At 31.0% G+C, this 21972-nt stretch overlaps 1 protein-coding gene across 2 annotated transcripts in view; it reads left to right on the top strand.

Moving 5' to 3' along the window:
- The window catches only part of Nipbl (NIPBL cohesin loading factor), a 177595-nt gene that overhangs the window by 73619 nt on the left and 82004 nt on the right, over positions 1-21972 (top strand). For both annotated transcript variants that reach the window (XM_046422262.2, XM_046422263.2), the window contains exons 2-9: positions 2568-2710; positions 4963-5128; positions 7286-7413; positions 10634-10733; positions 11400-11551; positions 15708-15868; positions 16614-16710; positions 19755-20381. In XM_046422262.2, the coding sequence (XP_046278218.1) occupies positions 2647-2710; positions 4963-5128; positions 7286-7413; positions 10634-10733; positions 11400-11551; positions 15708-15868; positions 16614-16710; positions 19755-20381 (1495 nt within the window). In that variant the 5' untranslated portion in view covers positions 2568-2646. The remainder of the gene's footprint in view (positions 1-2567; positions 2711-4962; positions 5129-7285; positions 7414-10633; positions 10734-11399; positions 11552-15707; positions 15869-16613; positions 16711-19754; positions 20382-21972) is intronic.

Raw genomic sequence — 21972 nt, 5'->3', positions numbered from 1 at the left:
ATCCTCCTGTCTCACCCTTCTGAGCTGCTAGGATTACAAGCATGTGCCACCATGCAGGCTTAAAGTGGCAGTTCTTAAGCCATTGCAGTGTTCTTCAACATTTGGTTACCATTTCATTCTGGACACTATTCCCCAAAGACAATGATTTTCAGCTTCAGTTTCATAAAAACCAATGTACTTTCTTAGGCCAACCAAACATTACCTATTACAGAGCCAGAAATGCTGTATCTAGTTAGTGGTATGTGCATTTATTTTTAGAATTCTAGGAATGGTGGTTCTTCATGAACTCTAGTCACCTTCCAACATAAGGTACAGCATTTCCACAGATTATTCATAGTAGCTAAAATCTATGGCTATAGCTAAAAGTATAAGTCCGTTTCTACCATATCTCTGCTGTTCTTTAAATTCTTGAATTCCAGTGAAATTATCGTAGTTGAACAATGAGGTATAAATTTTTTTTTGGTCAATAATCGTCTCCTCAGTATACAGTTAAAGTACTTTAAACCAAACAGATATTGTTACTCCCTTCCACTTTCCCTTTTACTTCAGTTTTGAGTTGATATAATATTCAGATGCCTTGTTATATGACTAAGAATAGCATAATCTTGTGGTTGACTTTACTAATCTTCCAGTTCATATGTGGTAACTAATTATATAAGTCATTTTTAAGCTAAAAGCCCTCACCTGGAGTTGAATCTGCTTTAAGTGTTACTTATCTGGGAATTAGGGAAATAAAATAAAGTCAGGTAACCCCCAATAAAACCTTCTAGCCTATAATTCTTTTTAAGTTCCTATTCCCTAGGTTAAATAACTAAAGACTATTATTTGTTGCTTAATCATTTTCGGTTTGACAATTTACATGTACAACCATGAGCTGTATATGAGTAATAAGGTATTTGTTTTTTGCACTACAGGGAATTGAATCCAGGAGCTCTCTATCATTGAGCTATGGCTCCCAGCCCTTTTCATTTTTAAGACAGGATCTCACTGAGACCTTGCACTTGAATTCCTGCTGAGCCTCCCTATAATCCCTGGGATTATAGCTACTTGCTGTTAAACGTTAAAATGTTGACTTGCACCACTACTTGTAATAAGGCATGTAGTGATGTTCTGTAAATAATTTACATTTAGTGATTTCTTTCCATGAATACTGTCAGAATTTTCCTATTAGCATAAAGTTACGAAAAAGTTACTGTATTTTGGTGGCCTCTATCAGGAATTTTAAAACTCTAACCTAGTTTTTAAAGTATTTGATGTACCTTGTGTTGGTTCTCAAAAGTGCAGGTATGATGCCAAAAAGGGAAACATTTAAACAAGAAGCAATTCAGTTTTCTATTTTAGCCTGTTGTCTCAATCAACATAGAGTATACTTCTTCTGATGATTCATCTATACTTTAATAAAAGCATATTTTTGATCAGTGTGCACATTATTAAAATGTTATATTATCCATTTACCCAAAAAGTTATACAAGAATTGTTAAAGAAAAGATAAATGTTCTACAAGCCACATGTTGAGACTAAGATTAGAAAGACTGTAATACATTGAGTAGAATAATAGACAAGATGTTCAGTGTTTTTACAGGATGTTTTTATATAGATGTAGAGAGAAAGAAATGAACACACCCAACAGAGAATGACACCATGAAACCAATGAAGTCATTTGTATGGGAACATTATATTAACATTACATAAACATTAAAAAATGTTAACTTATGCCTTTCTCTGTCCTTTATGTGACTGCATATTGATTATGTAATTGATCTGTATAAGTAGAATGTAGTGATAATTGGAAAGATAAGGTAAGTAAGTACATGAAAATTAAGAATGAAATAAGACAAGTTTCAAAGATGTCACAAAATAATATATAATTATCAGAAAATATTGGGTAATAAATGTTATGTTAGGAGTAGGTTAAGGTGGCTTTGGGGTAAATTTAAGGTTTCATGAAGTAGCAAGAAGTGGCTGTGGATCCTGAAGAATTACAGGAGTTGGAAGGACAGAAGGATATGGACTTCCCAGGTAGTGAGAATGTCTTAAGGACGTTTATACAAATGGGAAAGTACAAAATAGATTGAGGATAATCTGATTAGATAAGCTGGGTTGGAGAGTATGGTTTATATAGGGGGGTATTAAGAGACATAACTAAATAGGCAAGCTGAAGTCAGATAATGAAGTCAAATTTTAATATGTTTGTAGTGTAGAAAGAAATTATAGTGCTTGTCAAGGTTGGTTGGGTAAGCAAGTACCCCTCTCTGGCAATGCAATCCAGTGGTTAAGAAAGAGATTCTGGAGCCACATTGTTTTGAGTTGTAATTCTGGCTTCACTAGTTATTTTAAATTGTAAGTAAATTTCTTCATCAATCAAATGCAGAACACATAATAAATACTTTACAGGGTTGTTGTTAGGACTAAATAACAATATATGTAGAGTGAATGGTATGTGGATAATGACTTACTGTTGTATAGATAGAAAAAACAAAAGAAAAATTGTTTACATTAAGCATTAGTCTAGTATTAATATATTCAACATATTTCTACAAATAATTGTTTTTTTGTGTGTGTTGCAGTGTTTGGGAAATGGGAAGTAATGACAGCTGGCACCTGAACTGAGTACTTTTATAATAAACACCATTCCAGAACTTCAGGATGAATGGGGATATGCCCCATGTCCCCATAACTACTCTTGCGGGGATTGCTAGTCTAACAGACCGTAAGTTTGGTTAATTATCTAATTTAAGTTCTAGTGTGTGTTAACATTGATTTTTAGAGAAATTGTTACAAAAATTATCTTTAATGTTATAAATAACAAAAATTAAGATTTTAGATTTTACTGACATAATTTTCTTTGACTTATTGGCACATCTGTGGAACTAGCAAAATTAGTGTGCCAAATAATTATAGATACAACCTTAATTTCTGTTTCCTTTTATGAACCCATTAAGAAATGGTAACATGTGATGATAAAAGTTTTTATTCAGTAAAAGGATGAATGCAAAAGAGAAGATGATGCAAAACTTTTAAGAAATGCCCAAACTGAAGAAACACAGGTTTGCAAATAAGATTTAATGTGGACTTTTTTTTTTTAAAGAGAGAGAGAGAGAGAATTTTTTTTTTTAAAGAGAGAAAGAGAGAATTTTTTAATATTTATTTTTTAGTTTTCGGCGGACACAACATCTTTGTTTGTATGTGGTGCCGAGGATCGAACCCGGGCCTCACGCATGACAGGCGAGCGTGCTGCCGCTTGAGCCACATCCCCAGCCCTAATGTGGACTTTTTAAAAAATTTTAGAGAAACAGTAATCGAAACTGCCTTTCATGAAAGAAGATTTGATAGCCCTCCTCACCTAATTTCTTAAAGATGTTTATTTTGAATGTTGCATTGAAAAATCTCTTGGAGTTTGTCATAGATAACAGCAGCCTAGTTTACTCTGAACACTGGAATTTAAAGAACATTGTCAGTGTTTTTTTGAAACTTATTTAATGTTACACAGATTTTTAAAGGAATCATTCTTTCTTGTTGGCATCTCTCACTATTCTTTGCCCTTGTGGATTTGATGCAAAATCTACTACCCATAATGTTGGTCCCTATGTCATTCTATCTATTTAAATATAGGGGAAAAAGAAATGATAGAGGAAAGGGTAGAGAGTGAGAACATGGCATACTTTTCTTTGTATAGCATTATTCAAGATACGGAGCTTTATAATAAAACTACAAGAAGTAACTTATCAAGAAATGTGATTTGGGGGCTGGGGTTGAGGCTCAGTGGTAGAGCACTCGCCTAACACATGCGAGGCCCTGGGTTCAATCCTCAGCACCACGTAAAAATAAATAAATAAAATAAAGGTATTGTGTCCAACTACAACTAAAAATAATATTAAAAAAAAGAAATGTGATTTGGTTTGAATGTAATAAAATAGGTGACAGACTACAACTGTGAGCTTAGGAAACTAGCATGACTAGTTTATAGCATCTGAATTAACAAGAAAGTAGCTGGTTGGACTAGCATAACTTTTGTAAACTGGCTGTAGTTTTTGTTATTACTTTGTTATTGATAAGGCATAAACTCTAACATGCAGGAGTACAAAACTAGATATACTAGCTGGAATTTCCTTTTGGTTTTTCTCTCCATCATTTCTGATGTACTTCATATTTTTAAATTTGTCTTCCCACTAAGCCCCTATTTATTAAGTAATAATTAGTTTTTTATATGTTTTTCTTAATTAAAAAACCTATTAAATTATCTTCTGGGATTGAGCAGTAAGATAATTATATTGTAGAGTTGTTTAGTTATTAAGCCAAAAACAAAGATATCTGACATTTTAGTTTTTTCAACCTTTAGTTTACACAAATGAACAGATTTCCTTTAGATGAAGAGATATTAAATAACCGAATTTAAACTTTTATGAAACATTGATGTTGTTTTGTTATTAGAATAAAGTGAAGAAGAAAGGTTAGAAATTTATAACTTAGATCAGAAATTCTTAGATATCCTTTTTCATCCAGAATGCTGTGCTATGAATATTCTCCTGCTAATGTAAGCTCTTTAATTTTGTAACATTGTTAAGTTTTAAAAAATATACTACATGTGTCTAATGAAGAGTCAGTTATTGTTATTTGGTTCTGATAAGTCATGTAATCAAGAATAAATAGAGTTGCTACCTTGTAAGTTGCCTTACCTTTTGGCTAATAATTTGTTAGGTTAATAAACTGTTAAGAAATGAACAGCAAACATGAATATTAAGGACCTGAATTTCATTCTTAATAGTTTAATCTATAAGGTCTAAATGATGTTTTGAGGGCATTTCTGGGATTGATTTAGGTTTGTTTGGGGAAAGGAACAACACTTTAATATTTTGTCACATTGATGTTTATAGCTTATTTCTAGTACCCAAATGTATGTAAACACTAAAGAGACTTATTCCAGTCATTCCATTTCTAATAATTCGATTTTATTCCAAATAGTCCTGAACCAGCTGCCTCTTCCATCTCCTTTACCTGCTACAACTACAAAGAGCCTTCTCTTTAATGCACGAATAGCAGAAGAGGTGAACTGCCTTTTGGCCTGTAGGGATGATAATTTGGTTTCACAGCTTGTCCATAGCCTCAATCAGGTATCAACAGATCACATGTAAGTACAATCCATTTTACAACTAAAACAAAGTAAAAAGTTTGGGTCTTACTAAAAGAATCTGTATTCCTTGTTTTCTGTATTATTTTTAAAAATTTTAGATGTATAGCTTATTTTTAAAATACATCAGTATTCATACACAGCCTTCTGTGTCAAGATATTAATGAGATTTAAACAGGCCATACTTACTTTGTAACAATAGTTTTAACCTCCCTGTAATTCTATGGAGATCTTTTCAACTCTTTTGAAATTAACTTGGGTTTCCATCAGCTATGCAGATATCATAAAACTATCTCATTTTTTCCTGTTATTGCTAAAGTATTTAAAAATTCACAGACACTACAGAATATGCTATTAGGTTTATTTGGAGTAAGCCTAATATGTCTTTCATGAGAAGTTTGATAAGAACTCAAGAGCTGTGTTAGATTTCCATCTCTGTGACCAGAATACCTGGGGAAATCGAGGAAGTAAAAAATTTTGGCTCACAGTTTCAGAGGTTTCTGTCCGTGATTATATGGCCTCATCACTGTTCACCTCTCTCTGGTGAGGCAGAACGTTCAAGTCAGGGAGCATAAGACAAAACAGAGCTGCTCACCCTCTGACAACCAGGAACCAGAAAGCAAAGAAGGGGCAGGCTGCCAGTGACCTACTTCCTCAAAGTAGGCTGCCTCCTATAGTTTCTGTCCCCCAGACCCCCACAATAGTCCATTCAATTATGAACCCATTATTGGTAAGGACTGAGCCCTCGTGATCCAGTCATTTCCCAAAACCACACTTGAACATTGCTGCATTTGTGGCCCATCCTTCAATATTGAAGTCTTTGGGAAACCTTTTAGATCCAAACCATAACAAGAACTAACTCCATGAAAGGCTACAACAGAATTTGGGACTAATTTATTTTAAGATTTACTATAACGTCCAAACATGGGTATGTATTCTCATGCAGTAGATTTTTTAAGGTAAAATTACCTTAAATTATATGTATTTACTTCCTTAAATGTATTTTTCTTAACTTCAGAAACAGTGTATGACTTACCATGTCCTTAACACAAAAACGTATTAAACATTAAAATTTTCCATTCTTAGCCTTTCATGTCCTACTACACAATAGTACTCATATAATCTTCCATTCTTTATTATTATTATTATTATTTTTTAATTTCAAGATTCATTACTCAGAGGAATGAAGTATAAAGCACATTATATTGCAGAGTTCTCTGTTATTTGGTACAATGCATATTTTGGGGCCATTTTTAAAGTGGATATCTCTAAGATGAAATATTTCCTAAATGTGAATATTCTGATAATCTGAGAAATGATTGGTTAAAAATCAGAAGTGATACTAATTAATATATTGTCATTCCAGAAATTTTACAATGTCTAAATATTTTAAAATTTTTTTATACCTGTACCTAATTATGGAACAGTTTTTAGCAAATATTTAAAGAGGAAGGGGAAATAGCACATATATCATTAGGATTTATTTTAGGAACTCCTTTACGAAATTTATTGAGTCTTATTATTGGATGCCATCTTTATAGGTTTTTAATGTTGGATCCATTGAGTATAGAATAGTGATATATAGAAAACATTGCCTATATTTTGTTTTACCATCACTTTCTAAGGTTGTCAGTTTAATTTGTTACTTGGAAGTTTATTGAAAATTGCTACTATATTTGACCATTTGTTTGATCCCCACCCTGTACACACACCTCAAGTTTATTTAAGAAGATAGTATAGATTACACAACCTTTCCATCTTATCTTAATGGTCATGGCAACTGTATTTCACTTGGGGATATTTCCCAGGAAGCCAGACTCATTCACATAAGAGAGAAAAAATATATCCCAAGCCCAAAAAATATATTCCAATCCTATCCTTTCATTATTTTAAGTAGTTTAGAGTATGCTCTGCTTATTTTCTTATTTTAAAACTAATGTGAATATTTTTAAGTAAGTTCATAGTTCTATAATATAATGTTTGGGACTTTTTTTCTCCTGTGCATAAAGTAAAATAGAAAAAGTTGTTGTTTTTAATAAGTCTGTTTCTTCCAGGGGTAGCCTCTTTGAAAATCCATGCTTTTGTACATTCTCAAATCATTTGTTTTTATCCAATAAATCTTTTGAAATAAATCAATGTTTATTTTTTCAATGCCAGAGAGTTGAAAGATAACCTTGGCAGTGATGATCCTGAAGGCGATATACCAGTCTTATTGCAGGCGGTCCTGGCAAGGAGTCCTAATGTTTTCAGGGAGAAAAGCATGCAGAACAGATATGTACAAAGTGGTGAGGTTCTTAATTATTTTATTTTATTTTTATGGGTCCTATATAGAATTTGTTTTACACATAATTAAATACAAATGCATTCTCTAATGAGCTGGCTTATTACCTAGGAATGCCTGTTTGAACCTTAAATCAAGCCAAGAATAAGGAGGAAACAAATTGATAATATTCTTGTGTTTTAATGGGTAACTAAATTAATTGTGAATTAGAGCTATAAGAGTATTTTGATAAGTGTTTGGGGATCTATTAGTTTATTCAGTGAGCTTTAGAAATTTATTTCAGATCATAGAGTTGACTTGAAAGAACTCTACATCAAATAATAAAAGTATTTGAAAAGTTTTTGAACATATTATATATATATAAATAATACCAAGTATTAGTTTTATTACTCATTGTGATTATATTCATCTAGTAATTGATTTAATATCCCTGGTGCTTTAACAATAGAAAATTGGTTTACAGTAAATATTATTAAAGAAAGATGTATTTATAATAAGTATTACTAACATTATAAAAATATCCAATACACATACATATATGTTTATCTATTTTATTTATTTTTGGCATGAAGGATTGAACCCAAGGGCACTTAAGCACTGAACCTTATTCTGAGGCTTTTTTTTTTTTTTTTTTTTTTTTTTTAGACAGAGTCTTGCTAAGTTGCTCAGAGCTTTTCTAAGTTGTTGAGGCTGGCTTCTAACCTGTGATCCTTCTGCCCCAGCCTCCTGAACTGCTGGGATTATGGGCACATGCTACCACGTGTAGCACAGATAAAACATTTATTTACTTGGATAATACCTTTAGATTAGAGACGTTGTGTTCTAGAGCTTATTGAATTTGGCAAGTCCAGGTGCTTTCTTGGCTCTCAAGACTAAAGTAGTCAGGGAGGGAATACTTTACACAATTCTGTAAGGTCCAACCTACTTAATGACTAGTTGTATTCATTAATATTGTCACATTTAGTCTTGTTTACTTTATTGGTAGCATCTTTATAAAACTTCTCATTTTATTTTCTAGTTTTATGTGTGTGTTTTCATAGTATTGCTTGTTTATTTTATGTATTTGGATGTGAGTTATATTTTTAAAGCAATTGCATAGATTCCATCTATTTCCTAGAATGCAACCATGGAAATAACTGCCCAACTTACCTTTCAGCAACTTGGGAACAGTTGTATAGACAAGGACTTACACTAATAAGCTAGATTACAGTAGTAGTGCTTTCTAGAGGAATAGTCACACTGAAAGATAAGATAGGGATAATTGGTTGGAAGAAAGTTTAATAAGAGTATTAAGTCTTAGAGAATATCAGTAAATATAATATTGGCTAAAGAAAGTTATCCAAACTGTTAATACTACATTTTTATAATCTATATGTTTGAATATTTAATTTGGATAGTAAATCACTCTTAAGAAGTTTTAGGTCATTCACTTTTCAGTTATATTCTTTGTGTTTTATGCTATATACGCTTGCTTTTTTAGTCCAAAATGTTGTTTTATTTCTACATATCCTAGTTTTTAAAAACACAAACTATCATTTAAAAATTAACTGATTAGGGCTGGAGTTGTGGCTCAGTGGTAGAGCACTTGCCCAGTACGTGTGAGGCCCTGGGATCAATTCTCAGCACCACATTATAAATAAATAAAATAAAGGTCTATTGACAACTAAAACAATATATTAAAAGAAAAAAAATTTTAAATTAACTGATTAATTTTTAAATTAATTGTGATTTTTTAAAGGCATTTTCCTGGTAATGGGATTTAAAATTTTAAAAGGTTATTTTTTGATTGCTAAATGTCAGTATGAGTCACATGTGGAAAAAACTTAATAATATACAAGTCACTTCAATCATAGGTATTTGGAACTTGAGCTAATCTGAAAGGACTATTCAAATTTTATTTATCCCTTGTATTTAGAAAACCATTGCTTTCAAACTAGTAATTTCAGCTTGTAAAAATTATAACACCTATTTCATACTATTACACTACCTTTTTTTTAAAAAAAAATCCATCAACAATAGTTATAGTAATTGAATTATTAAACTATGAAACAAAACAATTTTGTGCTGAATTTGAGTAAATAGAAAGAAAGAAGCCTTTCTTTTTGGAAAGAAAGTTCAGGAATTTAAATTTTTACTACATACATAAGAAAATGCACTATTAGTGGTAGACACTGAATCCTGCTATCATTCAGTCATTGACTTGAGCACAGTAGTCTCTTCTGTAGTATTCCTAGAAAATGAACATGTAATTTGTTTGAATATTTTAATGAAATTCCCTTTTCATGTCAATGGCAAGAAATGAAGTTTAGGAATATAATGCTTACAGCTTCCAAACAGAGATGGGCTATAAAAATCATTTTTAAAAATCAGAGATAATAATAGATTCTGTCTTCTATTTTAAAATATCTAAATAACTGAATTTTTGTTTCTCCTAGATAACAAAATGCCATTTGTGTAACAATTGAGAAACAATGTCTAGTGTGAAATAAATATAAGAATTTGAAAACAATCCTCATGCTTTTTGGTTACATATATTCTTTTCATCCTTAAGTAAGAAGGAGTCATTTTGGAAGAGGGAAAAAGTATATTCTGTTTTGCTTCAGAAAGCATTTGGATGCAGATTATAAGAACTGGACTTTGGGCTCATAATTAAAGTAATATTTTAAACCTAGGATTGAACCAAAATGAAGCAAATAGCTTTGTGAGGTTAGGTTCCAAAGAAAGGAAGATGTGTATGATAAACTATTCCCATACAATAAAAAAGCTACCCAAAGTCTAGTAATTGTGTAATGTTTGATTAGAGGTTAGATAATGTGACTTCTAAAATTTCTTTTCATTTCTAAAGCTAAATGATAAAACCTTAAATAAGTAAAATTTAAAAATAATAATAATCAGGACTATGGATGTAGCTCAGTGGTACAGCATTTGCCTAGTATACACAAGGCCCTGGGTTTGATCTCAAAATTAATTGGGTTTTGCACCTCAAAATTAATCATCATCATCATCAACATCATCTCTGTTTCTAGTCTTAAATTACTTTTATAAAAAACTATTTTGTAAATTGGTTCTACTTGAAATTTAAAGTCTTACAGGGTCTATGTTTTGAACTTGAAAATGAAAAATGTATCAAAAATAAGAACTTTTGAATGAGAAAGGATGACTGATTTAAGGAATATTTTACTATTAGAAGAAAATAATATTTAATTTTTTTATGTATTGCATAGGAATGATGATGTCTCAGTATAAACTTTCTCAGAATTCCATGCACAGTAGTCCTGCATCTTCCAATTATCAACAAACCACTATCTCACATAGCCCCTCCAGGTAATATATTTGTGTATGTGTAATTTATTAAGTATTATTTTCTGTGGTAAATATGTTTGTGAATATATAGTATACACATTAAATTAATGAAATATTTAGTCTCATGAATGTGTGCCTTAAAATGTTGTATGCATATTCTAATATAATATGTATGTATATTCTAATATAATAATTGAAGTAGTTCCCATCTTAGTATTTGAATTTCACATAGACAAAAAAAAAATGTTTTAGATTAACAGCTAATGTGTTTGGGCTGTTGATAGAACTCAGTGGTAGGACATTTGCCAAGCATGCAGGAAGCACTGAGTTTGATCTCCAGCACCTCAAACAAAACAAAACAAAACCACAAACAAATATAAAATGATGAATTTGAGATAAATAAGAAATTTGTAGAGTAGATTGTATTTTAAGGAACATAGCTTTGTATCTCTTAATCAAATTGGTACTTTTATGTTGGTTAGCTGAATTACCTCAGTATTTAACTGCTTAGTTGAACCCATATTATGAATTGTGAATGATTTTTGTGTTTTCAACTTTGCAGTTTTCTTTTTGTTTGCATAGACTTTATTATATATAAATTAGTTAAGAGAATTTTATGACAGTGAAATTTCAAGGGATAGCATGTTTCTTATTCCTGATATTTTTTCTTTGGGGTTTGGGTTATAGCCGGTTTGTGCCACCACAGACAAGCTCTGGGAACAGATTTATGCCACAACAAAATAGCCCAGTGCCTAGTCCATATGCCCCACAAAGTCCTGCAGGATACATGCCATATTCTCATCCTTCAAGTTACACAACACATCCACAGATGCAACAAGGTAAGAAAGTTATTTGTTACTTTATTGGGAATACCTAAATACCTATAGTGCCAAGAAAGTTTATTTTCTTTGTTTTATAATTTTTAAAACAAACTGAAATATTATGTTTAATTGTCAACCTTTATTATTATATGTCTTAAATCATTTAAAAATGTTACATTTATCAATTGGGAAATTGTCATTTAGGATCTTTCGATCAGGATATTACATAATTATATTTAGTTATGAAATTAAGATCTGTTCTGTTACTTGGACTTTCTTTTTATAATAGCACCAAGCCAAAGAGCAATTGGGATTTAATTGGTAAAGTATATACTGTGAATAACTTTATGTAAGTATTTATCCTATCATAGAGAAAATAAATGATTTTAAGTGCAAAATTTTCTGGTATTAGATTATCAATTCTCAATTTATTGCTAGCTCTCAATATTGTAATATTGATATTATAATGTTCTATTGCTTTCAGTTGCATTTCATGGCTGCTAAATAGTTTATTAGTATAAATGTTTTTTACTTTTTTTGAAAGATCCTTAAAAATCAGAAAAAATTTTTGTACTGAATAATTAATAGCAAGTTTTAAACATTTGCTGTCGTTCATTACTTCCTGTATGTGTGTTCTTATTTTTTATTATACCCAGAGTGAAAATGTACTTCATTGTTAAACTTTTTAACTTATAAACTTTTAAGCTGAATTATCAAAACAGACAGCTTCCAGTTTTCTAAACATGTGATTTACCTTCCCATTTCCCAAAACTAGATAATTAAATATTAGGTTGAGCCTGTTTTATATACTAACTCAAGGAGAAACAGGAAGACAAATCACGTTTGGAATATATACAGTTATTGAATTTAGATTGAGTGATAAACAATATGTGTATGTATTATATACGTAGATTCTTAATATTTATAAAATATTGGCACACAAAGTATGAGGAATTTTTTTTTTTTTTTTTTTTTAAAGAGAGAGAGAGAGAATATTTATTTTTTTTAGTTTTCTGCGGACATAACATCTTTGTTTGTATGTGGTGCTGAGGATTGAACCCGGGCCGCACGCATGCCAGGCGAGCGCGCTACCGCTTGAGCCACATCCCCAGCCTGAGGAACATTTTTAATATAATTAATCAGAAAACAGATGACAAAAGATCACATTTGTTCTCTTGTAAATGAGCATATACACATCAGTATGTGTAGGAAAGAACATCAGTTTTTACTCTTAAGTTCTATTAATGTTTTTTAGCAAAATAAATTTAGCTTCTTAAAAAGAAACCCAAAAAAATATATGTAGTTGAAGGCCCTGTTCAGTAATGAGTCATTTCTTGAAATTTTCAAATCCTTGAGGAATTTAAAATGTTTCTTAGAGATTGATCCCACCCAGATATTAAAGTTATTCTAAATTAAAAAAATAATAACCTGGAAAGAAATGTGTAAGTCAGTAGAACAAAAGAATTTTTAAAATAGAGCAATTTAGCTTATGAAAAAGATAACATTTAAAACATTTTTTCAACTTTATAAAAAATTTAAGAATGAAGGAAAGCGTTTAATCGTGCACAATGAATCCCTTCACCAATGAGCATCATGACACTTTGTCCTTAAATATATCTGTCAAGAGATTTTCCTAAAAAAAAAAAGTACAAGAATTTACCATTGAAAAAAAAATTTTAAGAACAGTTCTATAGAATCATCTAATATCTAGTCTACATTCGTTTTAATATATATATATGTTAAAGACATTTAGAACAATTGGTGAAAATATATATATATATATATATATATGTTAAAGACATTTAGAACAATATATACATATATAAAGGAAGACTAGTGTATATACATATATATGCTTTTTTTCCTTCTCAAAATATAATGTAATTTCTCACACATCATATTTGTTTTTTTCATCTGTTTTGGCTCTTGGAATTGGCTCTTGGAATCTAAAACAGTTCTATATTATTTTTCCCATCTAATAATTTTTTTTTATTGAAGAGACTATACCTCTATTTTTGGAGAATATGTTGTATACTAGACTTCATAGTTGGCTTAATTAATTTACTGATATACCCCCTATATTTTTTTTTATCAATGGGATGTTAACTTTAAAGGTTGTATTCATTTTCAAGTACATATTTTTAGCAAGATTATTACATAGGTAATGTGTACTTTATGTTGCATCACATGAGAAAGCATATAATGCCCACTGGTCCAATTAGTTAGAGTGACATTTAGGTAGAGATCATCTGATCACAGTACATATTTTTTCTTTTGCAATTTCTAAGTAATGTGTGGGCTGATATTTTACAATTATAAAAATATCCTATTTCGTATTAATTTTTAACCTAAAGGGTTTAGAATCCAGTGATTCTCATTTCATCAGTTTTTATACTGGTCATTAGAAAATGATGAGATTTTTAATTCTGAAATTCTAAAGATGACATATTTAAATCAGTAAGAATGGATTATTTAATAAACAATGTTGGTAAATGTCTAGGTATTTTGAAATGTTAGTTGGATTCCTGAATTATTTCAAACAAAATTATTCTATAATTATAAGTATGAACTTTTAAATATAATTAACACTTTCAATGAAAACAAGATTTTTAGGAATAAATTTGATAAGAGATGCAGACCTTTGTGGAGAAAATTATAAAACTCGTGAAATCATGAAATAAAGGAAGACTTAGAAAATGGAGAGCTATAACATCTTTATGGATGGAAAGACTCATTAGTAGGATAAAGATTATTGTTTTCCCCAAATCTGTAAATTCAATACAGTATTACTAAAAATACCAGTTATTGTGAAACTTAACCTACTTCCAAAAATTCATATAAAAGAATGAAAGTTCAAGAGTAGGATAATATTGGGTTGGGGCTGTAGCTTGGTGGCATAGCACTTGCTGAGCATATGTGAGGCACTAGGTTCAATTCTCAGCACCATATAAAAATAAATTTAAAAAACTGTATTGTGTCCATCTACAACTAAAAAGAATAGAATAATATTTTTAAAAGGCAAGTCATATAAGCTAACAGGAATCAAGATTTGTTAAAATATTAGTACATGTATGGGAAGAAAAACATTGTTACTTTCGTTGAACATGATGAAGCATCTAGGAATATACCCATATCAAATAAAAATGTTATACATATGGTATTATATTTTAACAGGGGAAAGAATTATTTTTTAATTAATGGTGTGAAATAATTAGATACTCATAGAAAAAAGTAAAACTGGATCACTATTATAAATTATACATGGATTAAAGATCTTCATGTGAAATTATCAAACTTTTACAAGAAAATGTAGGAGACTGCCCTTTTATAACTGTGTTAAGGAGAGACCTGAATGGCCAATATACATGAAAAGATGCTTAGATTCTCTAGTAATCAAGAAAATACACATTACAGTGACCATCATGATGACAAAAATTATTGGCAGATAGTCAGAATTATCATATAATACTGATGAATATAAGTAGCTACTTGGTAATATTTAGTAAGATTTTAATATGGGCATATGCAGTCATTTTACTTGAATTGATGCCCAGAGTTCATATTATTTGTAAAAAGATCCATGTATAAGATTATACATTGCAACATTGTTTATGAGAGCCAAAAATTGAAAGCAATCTTCATGTCCCAATATAACGATTAATAAATTGTGTACATTATACAGAATATATGTAATTATTTATTTAACTCAAATGAAATACAACTACATATTTAAAAAATGGGTATGCTTCAATATAATGAGTTCAAAGGCAAGTTATAGAAAGATATATAAATGTGCCATTTACAATGTTGTAACCCCCAAAATGCCATGTATTATTTAGGAATATATTCATTTTCAATAAAAGTGTAAATATATGCGTAGGTAGAGTGAACTCTTACGTCAAAATAGTAGTTACTTCTAGGAAATATGGGGAAGGGAATAGAGGAAAGGAATATACAAATACAGAGATACAACCATATCTGTAATATTTTACTTTTCAAAAATAGATCTGAATGATATCTGACACAGTTTGATCAAATTGAGAATCAATATATGAGTGTTCATTTTATATTATTCTCTATAAGTTCTGCATGCTTAAAATTTTTCTTGTGAACAGTTGTTCTCTAAGAATTTTAAAAGTTTATTTTTATAAACCTGTTTTTATTCTTATTCTAGCATCAGTATCAAGTCCCATTGTTGCAGGTGGTTTGAGAAACATACATGATAATAAAGTGTCTGGTCCGTTATCTGGCAATTCAGCTAATCATCATGCTGATAATCCTAGACATGGCTCAAGTGACGACTACCTACACATGGTGCACAGGCTAAGTAGTGACGTATGTAATATGTTAGTTATCATTAAGGTAATAAAATAATTCTAGTGTTTGTCACATAACCTAGCATTTTTACTCCACAATTTAAAGGACACCAACTGTCCATAATTCTTGTGTATCAAGAATTATGCTAGGTACTGAAAGTCTGTTAACATGGTTCCTGTACCCAGAGTTCCAATCTAGACCAGTGTTAACTTTCTATTTTAATTTAATACTGCTTACACCAAAATAGTGTCTTTAAATAATGACCCTTTATTTATTAGTACCTGGCTCCTCTTCTCAGTACAAAGTGTTTTTTTTCCTTCCCTGAAATTTAATGTTGCCTTGGTGTTATTAAAATACTTGATACATTAAAAATTTGCTTTATTGTGGATTTGTCTATATTTTCATGTAAGCTACATATATTACATATATTTAAGGATAACAGATAACAATGGATTCTGCCCTGAAGACATGTGTAGCCTTGTAGACTGTTCCTAGCTTTTTTTGTAGAAAATGGCAAACCAAAATGGAGCATATGAGTAATACCAGTTTTCTTATTTATTGCCATGCTTAGACTATTGATTTTTTGGATACAATTTCAGTTCTTTAAAGATATATCAGGAAGAAAACAGGGAAGTGCAGAAGAACTATGCTATTAAATTCCAGCACTGTACCTGTCATTAATTTATGTCTTTTACTGGTTTTCTAAGATATCTATAAAACCTCTCCTAGCATGCAAAATACAAATTTTGTACTCTGGTCATAGGATGGAGATTCTTCAACAATGAGAAATGCTGCACCTTTTCCTTTGAGGTCTCCACAGCCAGTATGCTCCCCTGCTGGAAGCGATGGAACCCCTAAAGGTATTATTTGAATTAAAAACTTCCTTCAGCATATTTAAACTCAAGTAAATAACTAAAACCTTTTTAAAAAGATACCAGATGTTACTATCTTGTTTTTAGCTGAAGAAGAAGAAGGAGTAAACCTGCCTTTAAGCAGGTCTCGATCAGGGGATTTAAATTTATCTCTATTTTTTTGATTTATTCATCAACCATATTCTTTAAATCCCAGTTAACCCTTTGATACTGTTTTCAGGTATATCCACTATTGTTCTCAATAGCAAATCCAGTGATCTTTTCATACCACAGCTTTTTTATTTTTTTAACATATATTTTTTTAAGTTGTTGATAGACCTTTATTTAATTATTTTATTATATGCGGTGCTGAGAATGGAACCCAGTGCCTTATGCATGCCAGGCAAATGTGCTATCGCTGAGCCATAGCCATAGCCACAGCCCTCAAACCACAACTTCTTAATTTCTCTTAAATATTTGAAATGTTTGATCAGTCGTCATCACTTTCAACTCTAAAAAAGCCTATTTCATACTAAGCTCACCTGCTTTTCTCCTAGTCTTTTCATTGATGTTTTTTCTCTTCCCTTTTCTTCTTTCTATTCTCCTCCTCGTTTTTCTTTTTTCTTTTTAAGTCTTTTCCCTACTCTCATTTCTCAAAATTTCTGGCATTGTACTTTTTATTTAACTACCATTGTGGTTTTTTTCTTGGCTCTTTTACTCAGGTGGTGTTGTTTTGTACTGGGGAGTAAACCCAGGTATACATTACCACTGAGCCACACCCCCAACCCTATTTGTTTATTTTTTTTAAATTTTACCTTTTTAGTTGTAGATGGACATAATACCTTTATTTTATTTATTTATTTTTAAACTTTTGGGGGTTGTATATGGATTCTCAATGCTTTTTTTGTTTTTATGTGGTGCTAGGATGGAACCCAGTGCCTCACACTTGTGAGGCAAGTGCTCTACCGCTGAGCTACAACTCCAGCCCTATTTTATTTATTTTTATGTGGTACTGAGGATCGAACCCCATGCCTCACATGCATGGCAAACCTGCACCAGTGAACTACAACCCTAGCCCCTTTATTTTTTATTTTGAAACAGGGTCTTACTAAGTTGCTGAAGCTAGCCTCAAATTTGTGATCATCCTGCATCATTCTCCCCTGTTGCTAGTATTACAGGTGTGCACCACCATGCCTGACTTTCTTTTACTCAGTTTTGATGGCAACATTGATTGCTTTTGGGAATAAGGCTCCTAAATTAATCTTTGGCTCTAGTGTTGTCTCCAAAGTTATAATGTTTCTTTTCCAGGCAAAATGTTCTTATACCTACTGTATTTCAAATTTATTTTCAGCATTATTCTGCTATTCCTCTCTCTCTTAATATAATTCCAGTCCTGCATTATCTTGACTTAAAATTTTGAAGTCATCATAATTCTTTATTTACCAAATATATCCTGTTCTGTTACCTTCCTAAATCTCACATCTGCTTTCATTTCTGCTTATTAAAATTCTATCTGTTCTTCTAGGTCTCCGTTAAGTGTTAATCTTTGAGCCAAGCTCAGTGACTCACGCCTATAATCCCAGCAGCTCCAGAGGCTGAGGAGGAAAGTTCAAAGCCAGCCTCAGCAAATTAGCAAGGCCCTAAGCAACTCAGTGAGACTCTGTCTAAATAAAATACAAAAAAAAAAAAGACTAGTGGTGTGACTCAGTGGTTAAATACGCCTAGGTTCAATTCCCAGTATCAGAAAAAGGGAAAAAAAAAAAAAAAAGAATGATCCTTGATCCTTCATGGACCCTTCCATCATTTCTTTAAGTCATTAGTTAATTTTTTTATATGAATTTATTAAGTCCAGGTGCTGGAAGTTTTAGAAATACTTAAAAATTATAGTCAGGTAATTTTACTTATTAGATTTTGTTGGAAAAGAATGCTTCACGTTTGGGCTTGTGTCTCAACAGTAAAGTGCTCATCTAGCACGTGCGAGGCACTGGGTTCGATCATCAGCACCACATAAAAATAACTAAATAAATGTCCAACTACAACTAAAAAAAATTATATATGTATAAAAGAATACGTCACGTTTTAAAATTAACATAGCTACTTAATATGCAATATAACTAATATTTTATTAGTGCATGAAAATGTCTAATTATAGCCATCTGTAACATGGGATATGTTTAAAGATCTGGTAAAGATTTTATTCACCAGATAGTGTTCAACTGTTTTATCAGACATTCTTCGTGTGGTAAAAGTTTTGCCTTTATGAGCCATTTTAATCTTATAATAATGTATTTTTAGGGATTAAAACCCCAGCTTCTGCAAGAGAAAACAGCTTAAAGAGTAACACTATTTGTAGGTTAGCCATCAAAGTTAGATACTTATCATCAGATGTTGTCAGTATAGGAAGTCTAAATAACTTCTTATACTGGGGGCGGGTACAAAGGGAGATAGGTGGTTGAATTAGATAATCACTTTTCTTCTGACACTTGAGGGAGGATGATGGAGAGAAATCTTTAAATGGTCCTAAAATTTATTGTTTCTAATCTCATAAATAGATTATTCGTCAGAAACCTAAGCTTTCATTTATGAAATTGTTTTTTACAACTAGTTTTGAAGAATGAGTGGATTGGCAGTTATTCCAATTTGATTTTTAAGTGAGTTGTTGGATTTTCAAGTTTATTCTAAAGTGTGTATTATTTATCACATAAACCTCTGCAAATAGGAAGGCGTAATGGTGTGTTCCACTGCAGACTTAGGCAAATCTGATTCTACATTTTCATGTTTGCTAGCTATAAAACTTTAGGCAAATTTCTTAACCTTTGTGAGCTTCATGTTCCTTTTTAGCAAAATAGTAACAATGATAATTTTCAAGAATATTTTTAAAATTAAGTGAATGATATATAAAGCATCTTGTTCAGTTCTGACAAAAGTGCTTAGATAATTTTTTAATATTTGTTCTATCTTTACTATATTGTCACTTTTATAATATTTCTATCACACTATAAGAAAATATAAAATGAGCACAACTGATTATTTCTATTGAATTATTTTTCTAGGATCAAGACCACCTTTAATTCTACAATCTCAGCCTCTACCTTGTTCATCACCTCGGGATGTTCCACCAGACATCTTGTTAGATTCTCCAGAAAGAAAACAAAAGAAACAAAAGAAAATGAAATTAGGCAAGGATGAAAAAGACCAGAGTGAGAAAGCTGCAATGTATGATATAATTAGTTCTCCATCCAAGGACTCTACTAAACTTACATTAAGACTTTCTCGTGTTAGGTCTTCAGACATGGACCAGCAAGAGGATATGCTTTCTGGTATGGAAAATAGCAATGTTTCAGAAAATGATATTCCTTTTAATGTGCAGTACCCAGGACAGACTTCAAAAACACCCATTACTCCACAGGATGTAAACCGCCCACTAAACGCTGCTCAGTGTTTGTCACAGCAAGAACAAACAGCATTCCTTCCAGCAAATCAAGTGCCTGTTTTACAACAGAACACTTCAGTTGCTACAAAACAACCCCAGACTTCTGTGGTACAGAATCAGCAACAGGTATCACAACAGGGACCTATATATGATGAAGTGGAATTGGATGCATTGGCTGAAATTGAACGAATAGAGAGGGAATCTGCTATTGAAAGGGAGCGCTTTTCAAAAGAAGTTCAAGATAAAGGTAAGATAATCTCATTACCACTTCAACATCTGGACACATGTGCAATTAATTCTTTGTCTTTTCTCAAGTTTATATATATATATTTTTTTATTCTTATACCTCAGAAACTAAATTCTTAATTTCATTTTTTATGCAAAGCAACTCTCAGATTTGGTATTTTTCTCTACTGCAGATCTGTCATCTATTATGCACTGTATGATTTTACTTGCTTGTATTTTTCTACTAAAATGAACAATTTTTATATCACATGCTTTTTTCATAAATTATGTTAGTGTAATTGTGCATCTTCAACTTTCTCCCCCCAAACAAGTTTAAATACTATAAAATTATTTTAAAGCAAGTACATTTAAGGAACATTTATCTGTAGGCTTATTAAGTAGTTAGATATTTCACTAGGTTAATAAGCATATCATGATATATGATCTTTTTTTTTTGTAATGAGCAAATTACAGAAAAGATTTTAAGTTAATAGCAAACTTTAAGCAAGGATCTTTTTATGGTGGTTAGTTATTGTTCCCTTTTTATCTGACTAATATATTAAGATCAAGTTGGAAGACGACCCACCTATTCTATGAGTTTATAGGCTTACTTAATTAATGCTTTGTAATTACATTCTAATCAAACAAAAGTAAGTCCCTAGAATGTTCTTAAATATTTGATATGAAAGACGGTGGAATGCAATGGACATTATTATTCTAGGTACATGTATAACCGCTTATGGTATGATGCTATATCATGTACAATCAGGGAAGTGAAAAGTTGTGCTCTAATTGTGTACAATGAATCAAAATACATTCTGCTGTCATATCTATCTAATTGAAATAAATAAAATTTATTTTAAAAATTAAGAAGAATGATATTTAAGGGAGACCAATGAATCAGTTATTAAAATTAGTAAATAATTTATGAATTTTCTGTCTTTGCAAATGCATACACACATTTGATATAATCCAAACCTAAAATATGCTTTGTAAATTATTTTTATGATTAAAACATTCTAGATTGATAAACTATTCTAATATTTTATCCCTTGGTAATTATTAGAACACAACTTGATGTTGAATAGAGCTCATGTTTATATGATCTTCTTCCTTATGTGACTAAATAATTGTTCCTATTCTAAGAAACCTACCGAAGATTCATATTATATCATCTGTCATGGTGACTTTTTAGCATTATTGAAACTATAGACTGTATTTAGACATACTACAATGTTTGCAGAGTATGTAAATCATAAATAGGTGCAGTACAGAGATTGCTGAAAGTATTTTATTGGCTAGGGAACTAGGATTTTAGCTTTTTTAACTTCTACATAAATCTTTGATGTTAAGGATGAAATAAACTGCTGCTGGTTCCTTGTCTCTTTCTTTGTAGTATTAGGTGCAGAAAATTATATAGATTTTAAATTATATAAATTCCAAAGTGTATGTCCTTCTTTAACCTCTTATAAAAGTATATGTATGTCAAATGATGGTAGCAAATTACTCAGCTTCTCTTGATATTAATCTACTCCAAATTCCAGAATCCTACAACAGTCATTTTTGCCAGAAATATGCACAGTAGTGATCGTCTGACCCAGTAATATAAATTT

This window comes from Marmota monax, unplaced genomic scaffold (genome assembly GCF_021218885.2).
Source record: "Marmota monax isolate L192 unplaced genomic scaffold, Marmota_monax_Labrador192_F-V1.1 WCK01_AAM20220418_F8-fsc00077, whole genome shotgun sequence".
Lineage (NCBI taxonomy): Eukaryota > Metazoa > Chordata > Mammalia > Rodentia > Sciuridae > Marmota > Marmota monax.
Note: the sequence above shows the minus strand (reverse complement) of the source record. Positions and strands in the feature narration are given on the sequence as shown.